The sequence below is a fragment of the Oenanthe melanoleuca genome, chromosome 14 (assembly GCF_029582105.1).
Source record: "Oenanthe melanoleuca isolate GR-GAL-2019-014 chromosome 14, OMel1.0, whole genome shotgun sequence".
Taxonomy (NCBI): domain Eukaryota; kingdom Metazoa; phylum Chordata; class Aves; order Passeriformes; family Muscicapidae; genus Oenanthe; species Oenanthe melanoleuca.
The window spans coordinates 14931752-14949029 of record NC_079348.1 but is presented as its reverse complement, the minus strand read 5'-3'; the positions used below and the strand labels follow the sequence as shown (position 1 = coordinate 14949029).

Below are 17278 nucleotides of genomic sequence, written 5' to 3'. Positions count from 1 at the left end.
AGGAAACAGCCTCAAGTGGCACCAGGGGAGGTTTAGATTTGATATCAGGAAAATTCCTTAATGAAAGGCGGTCAGGCATTGGAATGGGTTAGCCCAGGGCACTGGTGGAGTCAACCATCCCTGGAAGTGTTCACAAACCAAGTCAATGTGGTGCCTTGTGGAATGGTTTAGTGGGCAGGGGGTATTTGATCACTGGTTTGACTCGATGATATTTGGGGCCTTTTCCAACCCCAGTGACTCTATGACACTAAATGCAGCACGAAGCAGGTATCTCACACCCAGTAGTACCTCTTTCCACTGTGTCTCCTGGGAGAGCCCGGATGAGCCTCCCTGACCCCTGGAGCACTGTTCCCGTCCCCCCGGGGCACTGACCTGGGAGAAGAGCAGGTAGCCGCACTCATCGCAGGGCAGCATGTCATCCACCAGCACCGTGGTCCACGTGCCGTCCTTGCACAGCCGCACCTGGTAGGCGCCCTCGGGGCACAGCGTCCGGGTGATCATCACCCTCTCCACCAGCTCGGGCCGCTCGGCCAGCACGGCCAGGGCGCTCAGGAACCTGCGGGGCGGGCGGGGCTCAGCGGGGCACGGGCAGCGGCAGCGGCACTGCCCGGCCACGCAGCGCCCGCAGCGGGGGAGGCAGAGCACGGGCTACAGCCTGGGGCACTAATGGGTTTGAGTAGTGCTCAGAAATCAAAGTTTGACATGAAGGTCTCACAGGTATGTATGTATAGCAAAAAGATCTTTGAATGTAAAATCTGAAGAAGGTATAGAAATTATATCAAGTTTTGATGTAGAAGAAAAGAATTGCTGAGCCAGTCTTACTGGATAATTAGAAGGCAAAGGGTAAAATGAGTTGAAAGGAGTTTTTACAACTCAGAGCAAAGGATAAATCCACCTCAAACAAAAGATGTTTTTACTAAGCAAAAAGATTTTCACAAGCAAACAAAAATGCCATGTTGCAAGTAGGAAAAAAGTCTCAAAAATTTCTACTGCAAGAAAACTGAAAAACAACTTCTAGCTTAAACTGTAACATACTAACTTTTTGTAATTAGAAAGCAATAACATGAATATGCTAATGTCGGTATGTAAAAGCATTGATTGGTTTTCATATTTTAAGATGCTCTGCAATGAAAAGTATGTAATGCATTGTAACCAAAACTAGAGTTGGCTCCAGATGCTCTTGTTACCAACCACCCGTGAATTGCAGTATCAGCTGGATACAAGTTTCAGCTCTTACAGAGTATGGCTGAGGGGGTCGAGCTGGAGCTGGAGCTGGAGGAGAGGGGGGAAGCAGGGAAGGGGGGAAGGGGAGGGGTGGGAAGGTGTGAGCCCGGCTGACTCGCCCTCACCAGCAGTTGCCCAGCAGCCCCTGCAGGATGTCCGAGGGCCGGGGCGTGCGGAACACCGACCACTTCACCGAGCGCTCCTTGAAGATGCTGCAGTTGATCTCGTGGGGCCGCAGCCACTGCTTCACCCGCTGCTGCACGCTGTCCCCTTCTGGGAACCCCACGGACCGGGGCCCTGGGGGGAAACTGTCGTCTACAAAATTGACTTTGTTCTGTGAGGGCAAAAGGCAAGGAGAGCATCAGGACTGGGGGGTCTGGAGGGCCTCCCACTGCCCCCCAGAGACAGCAGAGCCCCCAGCCCTCCTGCCTGGCTCAGGCAGTCCCTTCCCAGCCCTTTAGGGGGCCAGGACCAGGCTGGTGCCTGCTGGCAGCAGCAGAGATTCTTCTTGTGCTTCAAATCCAGCATTCAGCCTTGCCTCAGGCTCACCTCTCCAGCCCCAAGCTCCGGGCTGTGACTCCAATCTGCCTTTTTCTGTTTCACAGGAGCCTCCCGGGGCAGGGACTGTCTGACACTTCGTGCTGGTGCTAAAAGCTGGGCTGTGGGGGGCCTTGGCTGCCTCCAGAAGCAGCCGGGCCTTCGAGCAGCAAGGCTGCGAGGAGCCACCTGGCACACAAACACACCTCAGCCCGAGCCTGTCCCTGCCCCGAGGGGACACGCTGGGCTTGGCAGCCCTGTGGCACCCCAAGGCACATCCATGGCGATGGGAGGGGCAGCTTTGGCAACTGCATTCAGCCAGACCATAACCAGGCAGCAATTTCAGTGAGGGTATCCCACGTCCCAGCCCTCCTGCAATACCTCCTGCATACTAAGTAAATAGGATGGGTGGAAAGGCAGGTAATCCCATAGACATTAACCACGTGGATAGAAGCACAGAACTTCTCCCAGAGGAGAAGGGTGGCTTTTTCAGTCTAACTCAGGGTGAAATGAGAACAGGTGTTTCTTTGTTATTGTTAATTAAGTTAAATTAAATTAAATTCTTTCTGCAAAAGCTGGCTCAAATTTAAATTAGCTTTATGCACACCGAGCTAGTAGTTGACCTTCTCTTCTGTGGCAATCCTACCTGAATGCTTCCTTTGTTGTGCCTCAATTAGCACCTCCAGCTCCTCTTTTGCAGGAGGGTGTTTTTCAGTTAATACTGTCCTGCTCTCTCAGGGGAGCATCTGCCCCTGAAGCTGAGGAGCAGCCACCATTCCAGCATTCCTCACATCCTGGCTGGGGCCTGGACGTGACCCATTCCTGAACATGGATCTCGGCTCTGCAGGAACATGCTATGCAGGGCCACGAGGACACAAGAGGGGATTCTCCCCCTCTGCTCTGCCTTGTGAGACCCCAGTTTTGTCCATCTCTGGAGGACTCAGAACAAGAAAGATGGGGATCTGTTAGAACAGGTCCAGAGGAGGCCGTGGAGATGCTCTATGGGCAGGATCCCCTCTGATCTGGAGCCAGGCTGGGAGAGCTGGGGGTGTTCACCTGGAGAAGGCTCCATGGAGACCTTACAACCCCTTCCAGTGCCTAAAGGGGCTTATTAATAAGAGGAAAAGCGGTTTTTCACATGGACAAGCAGTGATGCGACAAGAGGAAAGTTTTAAACAAAAAGGGCAGAAATTTAAGCTGGATACTGGGGAAAATTCTTCCCTGTGAGGGTGGGGAGGCCCTGGCACAGGCTGCCCAGGGAAGCTGTGGCTGCCCCATCTGTGGAAGTGTCCAGGACCAGGCTTGGGCAAGCCAGGGCTTGGATTAACCTGGTCAAGTGGGTTGGCAGGGTTGGAAGGAAATAAGCTTTAAGGTTCCCTCCAATCCAAATTCTGATTCCATTATTCCAGTGGAAGAGGTCAGCCCTGCACTGCTCCCCAACAGAAGAGAAAGGGTAAAGCTAGAATAGGGACCAAACACTGAGAAGAGTTGGAAAGGCATCCCTGGAATAGCAAAGGAAAATCCACAGCAGGAACTTGAGCACAAATCCTGGCAGGGAGTTGCTCCACATGACATGGGGCAGGGGGACAACAGATGGAGGAGAACTTGGCCAGCCTGGCTCCTCCAGGGGGAGGCTGAACAGCCTGGGAAAGGCTGGGGCAGCAGGGGGCTTGGAGGCTGCCTCACAGCCAAGCCTGAGCAGGAGCACTGGGGGGCACACTGACAGCACAGGAGAACAAGGACAGGAGCAGCATCGTCCCTCCACTGCTCCCAGGCCTAACCTCAGACTAAACAGTGCCAGAGCACAGCTGATGGGTGCAGGGGGATTTTTGGGATGTGGCCCACGTGGATCTAACACTCATTACTGGTGGGTTAAGGAGCAGGATGGGCTCAGCCAAGGCTCCGACCGAGCACTGCAGGAAAGGGCAAGGCAGGCTCCCCTTCCTGGCAGTGCCACACTGCTAATTCAGCCTGGCCATCATCGTGATTCATCCTTCAGGCCTGATTCCTGATGGAACAGATGTTCCCTGCCTACAAAAGAGGCTATTCACTTGCTTAAAGGACAGGGATAAGCAGAATCTGGGTCTCTGCTATAAAGACACCCACGCCTGTTACGAAGGACATGCAGCAATTTAAAAAAACCACAAGCCCAAACAAGATCATTCTCAGAGCTTCCCCTCCAAGCCAAACATCTCTGTCCCCTGGACTGTGCAGCAGAGGCACAGGAAGGGACACAATCCTCAGACCAGGAAAAGCCTTGTCTGTACGTCAAAATGGGACTGCAACTCCCTTTCCATCTGGTCCAGAAGAGCTGGAGGCTTCCCCCAGAAGGAGGCCAGAGAAGGCAGCATTCACAAAAGCTTTTAATGCCATACAGGGAAAAAAAAATGAGGCCATCAGAGTGGTGTTTGAGGCTGAAGCCAAACTGACTGGAGCAGATACCTCACGATGGAAAGCTGGGTGCTAGCACGTACTCACGAGACCTTCAACTAGAGCCAGGCTACAGCTCCAGCTCGACTGGCCTGCCCAGAAAAGGGGGAGCCATTTGTGCTGCACCTCTGCATGTGCAACACCCAAACCAAGAACACCTAGGCCCAGCCTGTGGTTCTGAAACACCTGCAGCTGCTGGCAGTGGCAGCAGTTCCTCAGCCTGCACTCTCATCCTGAGCTTCTGCTTGTTGCATTCCAGATTTCCTGCATCCACAGACAGTAGTGCAACCAGCCAACCTGGACACACTCACCACGTTCCTACCACTAGACACTGGAGGGAGATGGACTGACCACCTAGGGATGTCCCCTTCATCTCAGAAGTTCTCTCTCACTGATTCAAAATACCACTGGGTTTCAGAATTAACAGGTTTAGCACTGGGTTTTAGACTTCCTCACCCTTGCACCAGGAGTGGGCTGTATGGGCTGTCCTAGATCATTCTGCACCAAAAGATGACATTTCAGTGCTAACAACCAGCATCCAGCTGCTGCAAGGGAAGATCCCTGGAAGCCAGGGAGGCAGAAAGGGAAGCCAGGAACAAGCAAGCACTCACCTCCCTGCAGAAGGTCACGATATTCTCCCACAGGGCTTTGGCCTCGCCCTCATCCGTCTGCCTCCTCTTCTCCACGTGCATGCTCTCCCTCCTCTTGAGGGGCTTGAGGCCCTTGTGCTGGGCCACGTACTGCTGGGGAGTGTGGCAGGCGCCGCAGTGCTTGGCCTTCACCTCGTTGAGCAGGGTGCAGGCGGGACAGGCCCACTGGGCCGGCCTGTCCTGGCCGGCGGGCAGCGGGGCCGGGAAGAGCCGAGCCACCTTGCGGGCGGACGGCGCCTTGGCGCAGGAGCAGCCGGGCCGCTCGCAGTCAGGGCAGCGCGGCGCCGCCTCCCCCGGAGCCCCGTGCTCCTGGAAGCCGTGCAGCTTGGAGGAGCCGCACACCTTGCACTTCTGGGCCTGCGTGGGGTTCTTGAGGGTGCATTTGGAACAAGACCAGGTGGTGAAATCAGGGCTGGAGGGGCTGCACGGGGTGAACCTCACAGAGTCCCCCACCAGGTTGATGGTGTCGCTGCCTTTTTGGGTGCTGCACGCCTCGCACTTGCCGGCGCCGGCGGAGTTGAGCAGGGAGCAGGAGCTGCACTTCCAGTGGGACGGACTGACCTCCATCTCCTCCTCCAGCACGCTCAGCCGTTTGTTGGACAGCAGGTCCGGGAAGCGTGCGGCAGGGGCAGCCCTGGCCTGGCCTTGGGGAGAGCCCTTCTGCCCCACGGCGCCCGCAGCCGCGGGCTGGGAGCCCTCGGGGCCCGGCACCTGCAGCTGTGGGGGCACCTCCCGCCGGCTTCGCGGCACAGGGTTGTTCTGGAGCCCCGGGGAGAAGGGGCTGAAGGCTGCTATCTTCTGGGCCTCCTGTTCCATTGCCACCGGACCCTGGGGGGCCACGGCGTCGCCATCAGAGATCTCTGCAGAGACTAAAGGCTGCGGGGTGGAGGGGGCCATGTGGAATCCAGCAGGGGTGATGACTTCAGGGACGACCAGCGCCTCTGGTGGGATTTTGGGCAGGGAGAGCTTGCGTGGGCCACCGCAGGCAGAGCAGGAGTTGGCCACGGGCGTGTTGTGCAGGGTGCAGCGCTGGCAAGCCCAGCCGCTCTCCAGCTCTGCTTCGTCGGGGCTCTTCCCCTCCGAGTCCTCGCTGCTGCTTTCTGCCTTGGCAGCCTCCTCCTTGGACGTGCCCTTGGGCTCCACCAGCACGGCAGGCTTGGGCAAGATGCCGTTGATGACGGGCAAGGGGGAGCCACTGGGTCCCGGCTCCGGGGTGAAGCCACACACCTCACAGGTTTCCTTGCCCAGAAAGTTCCTGAAGGTGCAGCGGGCGCAGGCCCATTTCTGCTCCTCCACGCTGAGCCGCAGGATGTGGTTGAGGTCGGGCTTCTGGCGAGGGGCCTCGCAGATGGAGCACTGCCGCTGGCCCACGGGGTTCAGGAAGGTGCAGCGCGTGCAGGACCACTCGCGGACGGCAGCCATGGAGCCGGGAGAGTGGGAGTGGCTGCAAGAGAGGAGACACACTGTGAGGCTGAGGCCAAGGCCACCCAATGTGCGGCGGTACCACGTGTTTCCTGGGCTGGCATGGTCAGGACCTTGCTTCTAGGAAGTGAACAACCATCAATCCAGTCACTGCTCTACAGCCACTTGCTCCTCTGGCAATGACAAATTCTCCAAGTGCATGGCAATTATTGGCTTCTATCCACAATGCTTCAGGAAGGGCAAAAGAAGCAGCCCAGCACTCACTGACCTCATCCTCACAGTGGGGTTGTGCCCTGGAGAACAAACATACCATCTCTGTGCCCAACCCTGGCAACTCTGTGTGTCCGCACGTCATTTGAAACTCTTTGGAGGAGGTGACACCCTGCTCTGCCCTCTTGCTGTTCAAGAATCAGTTCTTTCCTCCTTCTCAACACCACACCACCTCTGTTTCACTTCCTGTTCCTGTCTCCCTCCTCTCCTTTCAGCTCCACACCACTTATCTGTTGCATTTTAGGCTATGTGAGTGGTGAAAATGATAATGCAACATAGTTCCTCGTGCAATGGAGAAGAAAAAGAGAGAGAGAGCTTAATTTAAAGAAACACTAGACATATATAGAGGGTAGTACGTGAAAAACAAAATAGAAAAGACTCATTGGTCCAAGAAGGCAACACCTCCTTGAAAACATACCTTCTGCAAAATATCATGAGACACTCACATGTCTCTCACACACCCTGCAGGTGCATAATCATTGTTATAACTTCTTATCCTTGTGAAGGCTGAGAAAGACAAAACTTCAAGGCTTCTTTTTCCCTGGTTCCCAGCAGCATCCAACAACACCTATCCACACTGGGATAACTGTTATCCCACACCAGACACCACCAAGGCAGGAAGGCAGGCTTTGGTGTGCAGAGGTGCTTCGACCTGGCTGTAGGTTTTGGGCCCAGCCAGCCTGGGAGCAGCAGCTCCATGGTGCACCAGCGCCAGGACAGCTCACAGCAGCGTCCAAGCTCAGCAAAGAGAGGCACCATGTCCCAGCTCCAGCTGCCTCCCCACTTATCTGTGAAGCAGAGAGGCCATAATTCCCTTCTGGCTGTACCAGCCCTTGGCACCAACCTCCAGCGTTGCCTGGGAATGCCTGAAACCCTGAGAGAGGAATGGGTCCAACACGCGACAGAACAACCTTGGCCCAGGGCAGGAGTCACAGTGACGTTTTCTAGGCAGGTTCCATTTTCAGAAAGTGCAGCAGTAGCAGTCCCACCTCCATGGACCAGGGTGATCCTTGGGTTGAGGGAGCAGCCTTCCCCCGTGCAGCCCTCCCAGTGCTTTCAGGATGCCATGTGTGCACTCACACTGAGAACAAACCCAGCCCTGCATGCTGCCCTTTGTCCCCTGCTCGGGGTCATTTCCTGCAGCTTAGAGCAAAGGTGGGGCTAAAGCAGAGTTTTCTCCTCCTTCACACAAGGGCAAACCAGCTCTCCCTCAGTTAAACAGGAACCTGGAGCCCTCCCTTCATGCACTCCTGCCCCCAGATAAGATGGCCAAGTCTTAAACCCAACCTTGAACCCCAGTTCCAGGTCAGCTGTGCCTCTCACCAGCAGAGAGAGCACGCCCCTTCCAAGCCCTTCCACCCTGCTCTGCTTGCCTGAGACCACAGACAGGGTAAGCTGTGCAGAAAAAGCCTCCAAGTCCATCCCATGCCCTCAGCTATTCCAAGGGACAGCAAAGTCAGACCTCCAGAGACCAAGAGCAGCCTAATTCATGGGAGCTGCACCTCAGTGGGCTCACCACTGGCTCCCTCTCCAGCGTCCCTTCAAGAGCCGAGTTCAACCACCACACTGGCTGGAACAAAGGGGAGGAGGGTGTTTAATCCCATAAAGGGCAGGCACAGACAGCTCTGAGACGCCGGTGCAGCCCTTGGAAGGAACTGGGTCCTGGCTGGCCTCCAGAATCCCAAGCAGCAGCACCTGCACACGCAGCTTCCCAAGGCTCTGAGCACACTGCAATGCAGCAGTGAGGTCTGGAGGGGCAGAGGATGCAGGCAGAACCCCCCTGGGGAGGAGGGAAGTGACCCTCCCTTTGGCTGGTACATGAGAAACTCTCCTGGGAACACTCCAGCAGCAGCAGCAATCCAACCACATTTCCACATCATGCTTCACAGCCACTGGAAGAGCAGCTCCACCTCAGAGAGATCAGACATAACCTTCAACTCCCTTCTTAAATCAAACGTTTCTCTAAATAAAGCCTGAAATCAAGAAATCCATTTTATTGCACGAGAGAACTTGAAAATTCATTCTGGTTCATATACGGTGTCTGCATCGTTTGAACTGTGCAAGGTGTTTATTTACTGGAGTTATTCCCAGCTAACAGAAATATAAACATTGATTTTTCTGCCTCAAGTCCTACAGCTGGGAGCCACTGTACATCCCTCTCCCCTGTGGCAGCATCATGTCCATCATCTGAAAGGGAGATCATTCCTCAAGCAGAGGAGGGGAAGGAGCTGCTGCCCGGCTCTGGCAGCAAATGGGGCCATGAAGGGCACTGTGATCCTGTCACATCCATTTGTCTTACTGGGCGAGGTTCATCAAACCCCAGGCATGAGCAAAAGGCAAGGGGAGGCTGTCAGCAACCTGTGCCATCCACCTCCATCCTCCTGCAGCTTTCAATGCTGTTACCCAGTGTACACAGTGTGGGAGAGCATTGGCTCCAAAACATCCAGCCCAAAGTGCGGATGCCACAGTGCCTTCTGTGGATTGGGACATACAGCCACCAATCTTCTTCCTGCACATCCCTCACACACCCATGGTCCCACCCAGCAGGCAAAAGCTTCTAGCAATGCCACCATGGGACTGTGGAAGGAACCATCCTGTCCCTTCCCACAGAGAAGAGAAAACCCAGGATAACCTACAAGACAGAAATACCACACCAGGGGACATTGGGGTGAGCTGCATCACCAGACCTGCTTGATGTGGCATCAGCAACAAGCTGCAGGCTCAGGGAAGGCAGCACCATTTCACTCAGCTGGGCAGGAGATCCAGACTCCAGGCAGCTGGAAGGGAGGTGGAAGCCAGGTGTCCTGGAATGGCCCTGGGGAGCTCTGACATTCTCTGGTCATGTTGTGCCCCCCTGGTCCCATCTTCTCGCCCCATGGAACAGGAGTCGGCCCCAAACACTGTCCAGTTGCTGCTGGGATTTCCACCTACTTGACTTTCTTGGGAAAACCAAAAAGCTTTCCAGAAGGGCCATCAGCTCTTCCCTCAAAGGCTCTGCAGTGGCTGGGCCACCAGTGTGACAAGCTTTGGCAGGAGACTTCCCTGCCTTCTGTTGCACGTTGTGGTGCCCAGCAGCCACACAAAAATGAGTGAGAGAGACACAGAGAACAGCACAGTATATGGGACATGAACCTTCAGCTGTGCCCCACAGTTCTGGGGTCCCAACCACCAATCCCCCAGCCTTGGCGACTGACAGGACACCACCTGCAGCCTGCCTTCCCCTGCCTAGGACAGATAGACAGTTCCAGTCCCTGCCTGCAACAGAATTCAATTTAGGGTCCAAGGATCCCAGCAGGCACCAGGCTGGAACCTGCCTTTACATGGTCCAACCCATACCAGAATGTGGTGGGTTGTGGCAGCAGCGTCTCCCTACAGCAACAACCTCCTCCCAAAACTGAACCAGCTGAAGGAGAAATCCATCCTCAGCCTGTCCAAGCTCCACACTTCTCCTTAAACAGCCTGGCTGGCTCCTTTCCCAGCAGGCAGCAAGGCTGCATGAGGAAATAAGGTTATCTCCAGCACCTATTCATTCACCAGGCCCATCTGCTGCGTGCTAACACAGTCACTCTCCAGCCCCAACAAACACAACTGAGATAAACATTGCCTGCCACCTTCCTGCAGGAGAGGAGCTCCTCCAGAACCTGGGACCTGGCAGCAGCCACCCACAGGAGGGCTTTCCTGGGGGACACTTCACAGGGAACAAACGCAGTGATGCAGGTCTCTGCTCTGCAGCCTGGCACCAGGGAGCTGCTGGATGCTCTTCTGGGGTGCACACAACCAGGGCAGCTTGGGGTGCAAGGAAAGGGTCCAGCAGCACGGATGGAGCTGGATCCACATGGCTGTGCTTCCCACCACAGCAGCTCTCCCCAACCAAGGCAGGAGATATCAGCTGGCAGGAGGCACCACCACGTTGGCAGGAGTGCCCCTACCTTGGCAATCACAGCAGTGTAATTATCATGCTTAAAAAATAATATAGAAAGTACTCAACCAAGCAGGCAGCTTTCAGCACACTGATCAGGTCCCAGGGAATCTCACTGCTCCAGGGATTAAGAAGGTTCCAGCTGGTCACCTTCCAAAACCACTTCAGGACAGTGATATCCCCGCCCCGGGCTCTGCTGAGAGAGGAGTTTGCTGAGCCCTGTGTGTCCAGCTGCTGCAGAGCTCTGGCTCCTACACAGCCACCAAACTGCCCAGGGCTGGCCACCACCTCTGGCACCATCTAGGGCTGAAGACTTCTCTGAAGCAGAACAGCAAAACAAGAAGGAACAAGGCAGAGTAGGAAATCAGGAATTGCCCAAAACCTGCAGTTTGTGTCTTTCCTGCTGGCAGGTAGCTGGTGGTGTGCCAGGGCTGTGTGATGTGCAGCTGAGCCCAGGGCAGGAGGTGGCACCCAGCCCTGGGCAGAAGCACCCTGGGCTGCCAGAGAACAGCCTGAGGTGACCTGGGCACTGGAGTGAGAGATCCAGGGCTCTGCTGCAGAGCCCACTCTGGCAACAGGATTAGAGGAGATTGTATCAATCACACACAGCAACACAATCAGGCTGTTTCTCTAAATAAAACTCCTCCAGAGCAGCTAAAGTCTTAAAACTTACAGCTTCGTTTCTCTCCCGCAGTAAATAAACAAATAAATAAAAATCAATTGTTCTAGTCAGCAACACAAAGCCCGAGCTCTGACACGAAATGCATCCCAGCAAAATCCTCACTGACAAATACAAGAAAAAGCACTAGAATTTTGTGGACAAAAATAAAAACTACCAAAAAATCCTGAACAAATCCTGCTTCAATATATTTGAGCTGTGAATCCCTTCCCCTCAACCCCATGCTTTCTATTTAATATCTCCCATTTAATTTTCTTTCAATAGCACTGCTATTGAAGAAGAGGACTGCTGAGCCTTCTCCCACACGGACCTACCACATCTCCAGAGCCAGCAGGAGCAGAAGGCACCTGTGCCCACCAGGAAGGGGTGCAGGAGGTCAGGAAGCACTCAGAATCCCTGTGGCAGTGCACTGTTAGGAGCACACGTGGGCTGGGATCATGAAGCCCGGGCAAGGAGATGCTGTTGGCTGAGCTGACTCACTCTTGCAGAGCCAGGCAAGGGCTGGGAGGCTGGACCTGGAAGGTTGCAGCAGATATACTGGCAGAGCAACACAGAAACACGGGGAGCTGGGACTTTCCACTTGGTACAAGTTTCTATAGGAGCATCAGTGCAGACAAACAGTCTCTGATTCAGACTTCTGAACCCCCGAGGCTATAAAGGAAAGTGTCGCCAGCTCCTTGCTGGCATCATCCAAACAGGGCAGGTTGCATAAGTACTTCCAAATCCTGCCTCCAAAGTGAAAAAAAGAAAATAAATCAGGCTTTAATACCAGTGACCTTCACCTCATCCTTCCAGGACTCTTCCAACTCAGGATATTCTGTCTTGGAGAGACATGGACAAAAACAGAGCACCAGAATCTCTTTGCCCTTTTCTCCCAGATCTGCTGAGCAAGGGCAGAGACAGCAAAGAGACCCTCCCCTAACTCCAGCTTTCCTGGAGCACTGTATCAAAGTATCCACACCAGTCAGAGCCAGGTGGTCCCACTGCAATGGCACAAACATTCCCAAAAACCAGAGGCTGCACTTCTCCAGGAGTGTGCAAAAGCAGCACCCCACTTCCCCAAGAGCAAGCATGGAGGATTCCAGAGTGACTCAAGTCAGAGACACCTCAGGGTGGTCTCCAGCCCAAACTCCTGCTTCAAGCTGAGTCTCTTAAAGGAATTGCAGTAGGTTTAGACAGTCTGATCTTGAAAACCTCCAAGGATGGAGACTTCACAACCTCTCTGGGCAGCAGCCCCAACTAACTGACTGTCCTTGGGCAGAAATGCTTCTCCCTATATCCAGTCTGTTACTCTCCTGTTCCATCCTGTGTTTGTTGTTTCCTGCCCTCCCACCACGTGCTGCTGTGAAGAGCCTGGCCCTGACCTCTGCATGATGTGTCTGTAGGTACTGGTGGAGCTCCTCAATTCCTCCTTTTGTTGAAGCACTTGAGGAAATTTCTTAATCCTGAAATATTAATTTTTGAGCACTCCAGACCTTTATCATATATTTATATCTGCTCTCACTCTTTAGTGTCAATCCAGGACAAACTGTCAAGGAGTTCCCAGAAACATAGTTTAGGTTGAGGATGGAAAATCAGCCAAGGGACCAGCATGGTCCCCTTCCAGGACAAACTCTTCTGTGGCCAGGACATCCCTTCTTTCTGGAAGTTCCCTCCTCCCTGCCCAGTATCACTGCTCCTGACCATTCACTGGAGCAGGACAATCACATTCATACAGAAAATGGTATTTTCTACTAGTGATAACCTGCAATGAATTGAAACAAGACAACTGAATTTGTCCTGTTTAATAAATGAATGATGAATCCCTCATCAAAGCAGAAGGGAGGGGGAAAAAAGGTCTAATTCTGCACCAGGAAACCATGCAAGGGTGAGCACTTGATGGTGAATGGGGCCATAAAAGACCCAGCAACACCACACAACCCTCCCTAGAGGTGCCAAGAGGCTCAGACAGACACAGTTTCCCAAGCTGATGACACACTTCAGTTCCTGGGAATTTCTTGGTCCCATTGCACCAAACCTCCAGACAGTTCTTGCAGTTTCTATTTCATTTCTTCTTTTCCCACACTGGACACAGCTCCAGCTCAGATGTGCTCCAGCAGCCAGGGAGAGAAGAGGCTGGGAGTTTTAATGAGAAGTTCCCAGGGGAAAGCTGGACTCTGCTAATGAGAGGTCTGAGAGAAAAAACACTGGCCCATCTGTACAGAGTGCACTCAGCACAGGAATTTCTGGCAGCCAACAAAGCCACAGAACATGCTCTCAAACTACAGCTGTCCCTGTACTTTTACTCTCTTGTCACCTCCCCAAAACCAGGGATTGCCTGTCAGATATGAGGGTGAGAGGGGACATCTTGCTGTGGGACAGGCAAGAAAGGACTTCATAGAATCACAGAATGTCCTGAGCTGGAAGGGACCCACAAAGATCATGAGTCCAACTCCTGGCCCTGCACAGGACACTCCAACAATCCCACCCTGTGCATCCCTGAGAGTGTTGGGCAATTCCAAGGCAATGCTCTGTAAACACAAGTGCTCGCAAGGGGTGCAATGAGACAGAGAACACACTCTTGAATCCTCCACCAGCCATGAAGAGACACCAAAGAATGTGTTCAGAGTGTGGTGGGAAACAGGAGGAGGGCAGAAGCCCAGCTGGGACAGGAGCACCCTGAAAGCTCCTGTGACACACACCAGAGTCTGGCTTTGATGGAGAAGGGAAGTTGAGGAGACCGTCACGGCTTGCAGAGTCCTTTTCATGGCTGAAATGGGTTTTGTTCAGGAAAAGGGAGGGAAGAGGCAGAGTGTTTGGAGGGATCTGGCCATCTGAAGCTGCTGGAGCTGCAGCAGGAATGCCAAGTGGCACACACCTGGAAGGAGCGTGCCTCGCGCTGCCTTGTCTCCGAGCGTTACCCTGAAGTGATGGACAGGAGACAAGAGACTTTCATCATTCTTCATCAAAGCAGAATCAGAATCTGGAAGGCTTGTCTTGTGAGAAAAACAGGCTGGGCATGAGTAAGTTTAATTGCTGCAGTGTTGTAAGAAATGAGCTCTCAGAAGAAAACCAGTTTGGCTGGCAGAGCACAGGCATGCTGGGACAAGACCATTCCCAAAGGCTCCTTGGCTAATGAGCAGGTTTCCCATACATCTGCCAGAGACACAATTACAATCCCTGGGGATACAAAAGGAGGAGGCAGACTGAGTATTCCAAGGAAGTCAGCAAAGTCCAAGTTCTAGCTTTGCTCGAAAGTTTTGCAGGCTCTGGATTCACGAGCTTTTGATGAAGTCTCTCACCCTAAAGCAGCACCTCCTACACCTGTCCAAGGTTGTGGAGATGCAGGGCCTGGATGAGATGGCCAATGGCAAATATGACTTCTTCAAAACCAGCATGGAGTCACTCAGTAGCACAGGATCATCATGGGACAGGCTTTGGAGCAGCAAGGCTGGCAGGAGAACTGCCCAGGAAGGTCCTCCTGGAGCCCCAGCCCTGGAGCCAGCCACCAGCACAGCCTCAGCTGCTCCCAAGCTGCACTATTTCTCATTAAGATCAATTCCAGCCTGTTGTTATAATTAATAACCTCACCTTGCCTCCCTGCATGCAAGCAGGGGAAATTTCTGCAGCTGCAATCACACTTTACTTCAAAGAAACCCATTTAGCACAGCACTACTGCTGCCATCATTCCTCTTACTCAATGACTTTATTTACCTTTCCTGTACCTAATTTCCCCAGCCCTTTGTGTGTCTGGGGAAATTAAAAGTAAAAAATACCAAGCTCCAATTGCACCCAAATATTATATCAGGGGGAGGAAATTTGTGTCCTTACCTCAGCACCATACTATGGTCATTAACACATTGATTTGGCTCAAGCCTTGCTCTGACTACACAACACTGACTTTAACCAAAATCTACATATAATTGAATCCTCTCAAGAGAAAATATAGAAACTAGGTACAGCAGTTTATGAGGGTTTGTCACAGTGGCAGAGATTGGTGTAACTTGAATGTAGAAAACACAAAAGATCTCTGATTCAGCCAAAACATCAGTGAGTGCTCCAGTGTGCCTGCAACTCCCCAAAAAAGCTACTTTTTCATGTGAAAAAAGGCCATAGACCTCCAGCAAATGCAACACAAGAATTCAATAATTTTATCTTCTTTTGTCAATAAAAGGTCTGAATCCTAGAAGACTGATAGCCCCAAGTTCTGTTGGACACTTGTAGCTTCAGCTTCTTGCACACTTGGAGCATGAAAACACTTCAAGAAATGTAGTTTTGCTTTTTAGAAAGCCTGGTAAATATTGGATCAGCTACCTGTATGGTTTTTATAACTATAACTATATATATATATATATATATATATATATATATATCTGTGGTGTGAGCAGAAAGTTCCCCACATAAAATAAACTTATTCAGCAAAATTTGTGACCACCTAAAACAGAGGAAGAAGCACTGAACATGTGAGCAGGTCACATCACACAGGGATGGGAACACAGATCTCCAAGCCTCCTCTGGTGTTAGGACAATGTAAGATGTAAAGAAATCAGAGAATATCCAGAACAGCAGGATGAGGATTTATGACCAATGCACCAGGCTCTGGGACTGGCAAGATGCTGGGGAGGAACAGCTGGGAAGATGATGTTCTTTAATACTACTGCTACACTAATTCATTTCAAATCATGGCAGGTTTTAATGTAAAAACCCAATAGAATCTTGAGTAGGAGAAGTGGGAGGGATGGGCAGAGGAGCTCAAAATGGGAGGATTTCAGATGAAAGGCAGCAGGGAAGGGAGCAGAGGACAACCATCTTTTCTCCCTGATAAAATAAATCAAAGCATAGCTCCAAGGTGCAATTAAGACAAAAACCAACAGTAATAAGAGCTTGGTACCATTTGGGATGGAGGGAGAGAGAAAGAATCATGTTTCCATGAGGTCTGAGACTAAGGAGAGTGGGGCTGCAGCCTGGCAGGTGGAAGCAGAGCCCCCAGCCTCCTCTTCCTCCTCTCCTAGGGCTTTAACTTGGCCACCATCCCAGCTCCTGGCAGAGCTGCTGCTGGGAACTCTTGCTGCAAACGAGGAAAGTTCTCCAGCCAAGCTCTGCAGTTGCAGTGTCCCATGCCAGAGCAGGCAGTGCCCTTCCTGTGGCTGCCAGTGACACTGGGGCAGCCCAGGCAGGACCATCCTGGAGAGCTGGAAGGCAGCAGGGCACTGTGCTCCATGGCCAGCAGCTGTCAGGCTCCCCAGCATGATTAACAGGCCTTAATGAAGAGCTAAGCCAGTCCTGGACCTCAGGAAAGCAGCTGATGCTTAATATCTCAGCCAACGAGCTTTGCACTGATCTGCAGAGAGAAACACAGACTGCCAGGGGCCAGAGGAGTGAGAGGAGCTCTGGCAGCCCTCAGCATGCCTGGAGTTCAGTGTGTGCCTGCTCAGGGCACAGCAGTGAAGCCACTGCAGCTACAAATGTCACCCAGCAGCGAGGGACAGGAGAGGATGGAGGCTCCCACAGCCACTGCCACCACCAGCACACCCTGCCAACTCTCCACTTGCCTGAGCTCCTTTGGTGTGACAGAAGGGCAGAAAACAAACATGGATGTGCCCTCTCCTGCATCAGGAACCCTGTCCAAAGCTGCATGAAGCAGAGTCCCAGCTGAACTGGGTACTGCACTTTGTACACACACACTCCATCGAGTCCTTGGCTCCACTCACACTCCCTGCCAGGTGCTGCAAAAGCCACACCAAGGCCTGCTGCAGCTGCTGGGCTGACCAGGGCTGGAGAGGGGCCAGCACAGACAGCAGCACACCCCACCAGCCTCACAGAGGGCTCCTGCCTCTCCTGCTCCCAGAGCAGCAGCACCTTCTCCAGCTCTGCTCCCCTTCCCTGGTCATGTCAGGTCAAGCAGCTGAATGCAAGAGCACACAAAATTCGTTGCTCCATCAGGCAAGCTTTGGGGAGCCTGTTGCCAGCTGCAGCAGGCTCTGCTCTTCTTGCAGGTTTTGGAGGAGGAAGAGCAAGGAGGGGGAGAAGCTGCCTCAGGTGCTGCTCAGACTCAGGGCAAATGAACCAGCATCTCCCCCAGGCAGCAGGAGGAAGAAGGAATTTATTGTGACAAATGGTGAAAGCCTGCAGCAGGGCTGGCCCTTCCTGTCAAAGCTGGTGAACCAC

General features: G+C 53.0%; 1 protein-coding gene across 10 annotated transcripts in view; it reads right to left on the bottom strand.

The window, feature by feature from the left end:
* CAPN15 (calpain 15) overlaps nt 1-17278 on the bottom strand; it is a 55431-nt gene that overhangs the window by 8060 nt on the left and 30093 nt on the right. For 6 of the 10 annotated variants that reach the window (XM_056503363.1, XM_056503360.1, XM_056503359.1 and 3 more), the window contains 4 exons: nt 4803-6285; nt 1774-1950; nt 1350-1558; nt 373-556 (listed from right to left, as the gene is read on the bottom strand). In XM_056503363.1, the coding sequence (XP_056359338.1) occupies nt 373-556; nt 1350-1558; nt 1774-1950; nt 4803-6285 (2053 nt within the window). Of the gene's footprint in view, nt 1-372; nt 557-1349; nt 1559-1773; nt 1951-4802; nt 6286-6951; nt 7320-7377; nt 7575-17278 lie in introns of those variants that run through there. The other 4 variants (XM_056503368.1, XM_056503365.1, XM_056503369.1 and 1 more) reach the window with 3 other exon arrangements.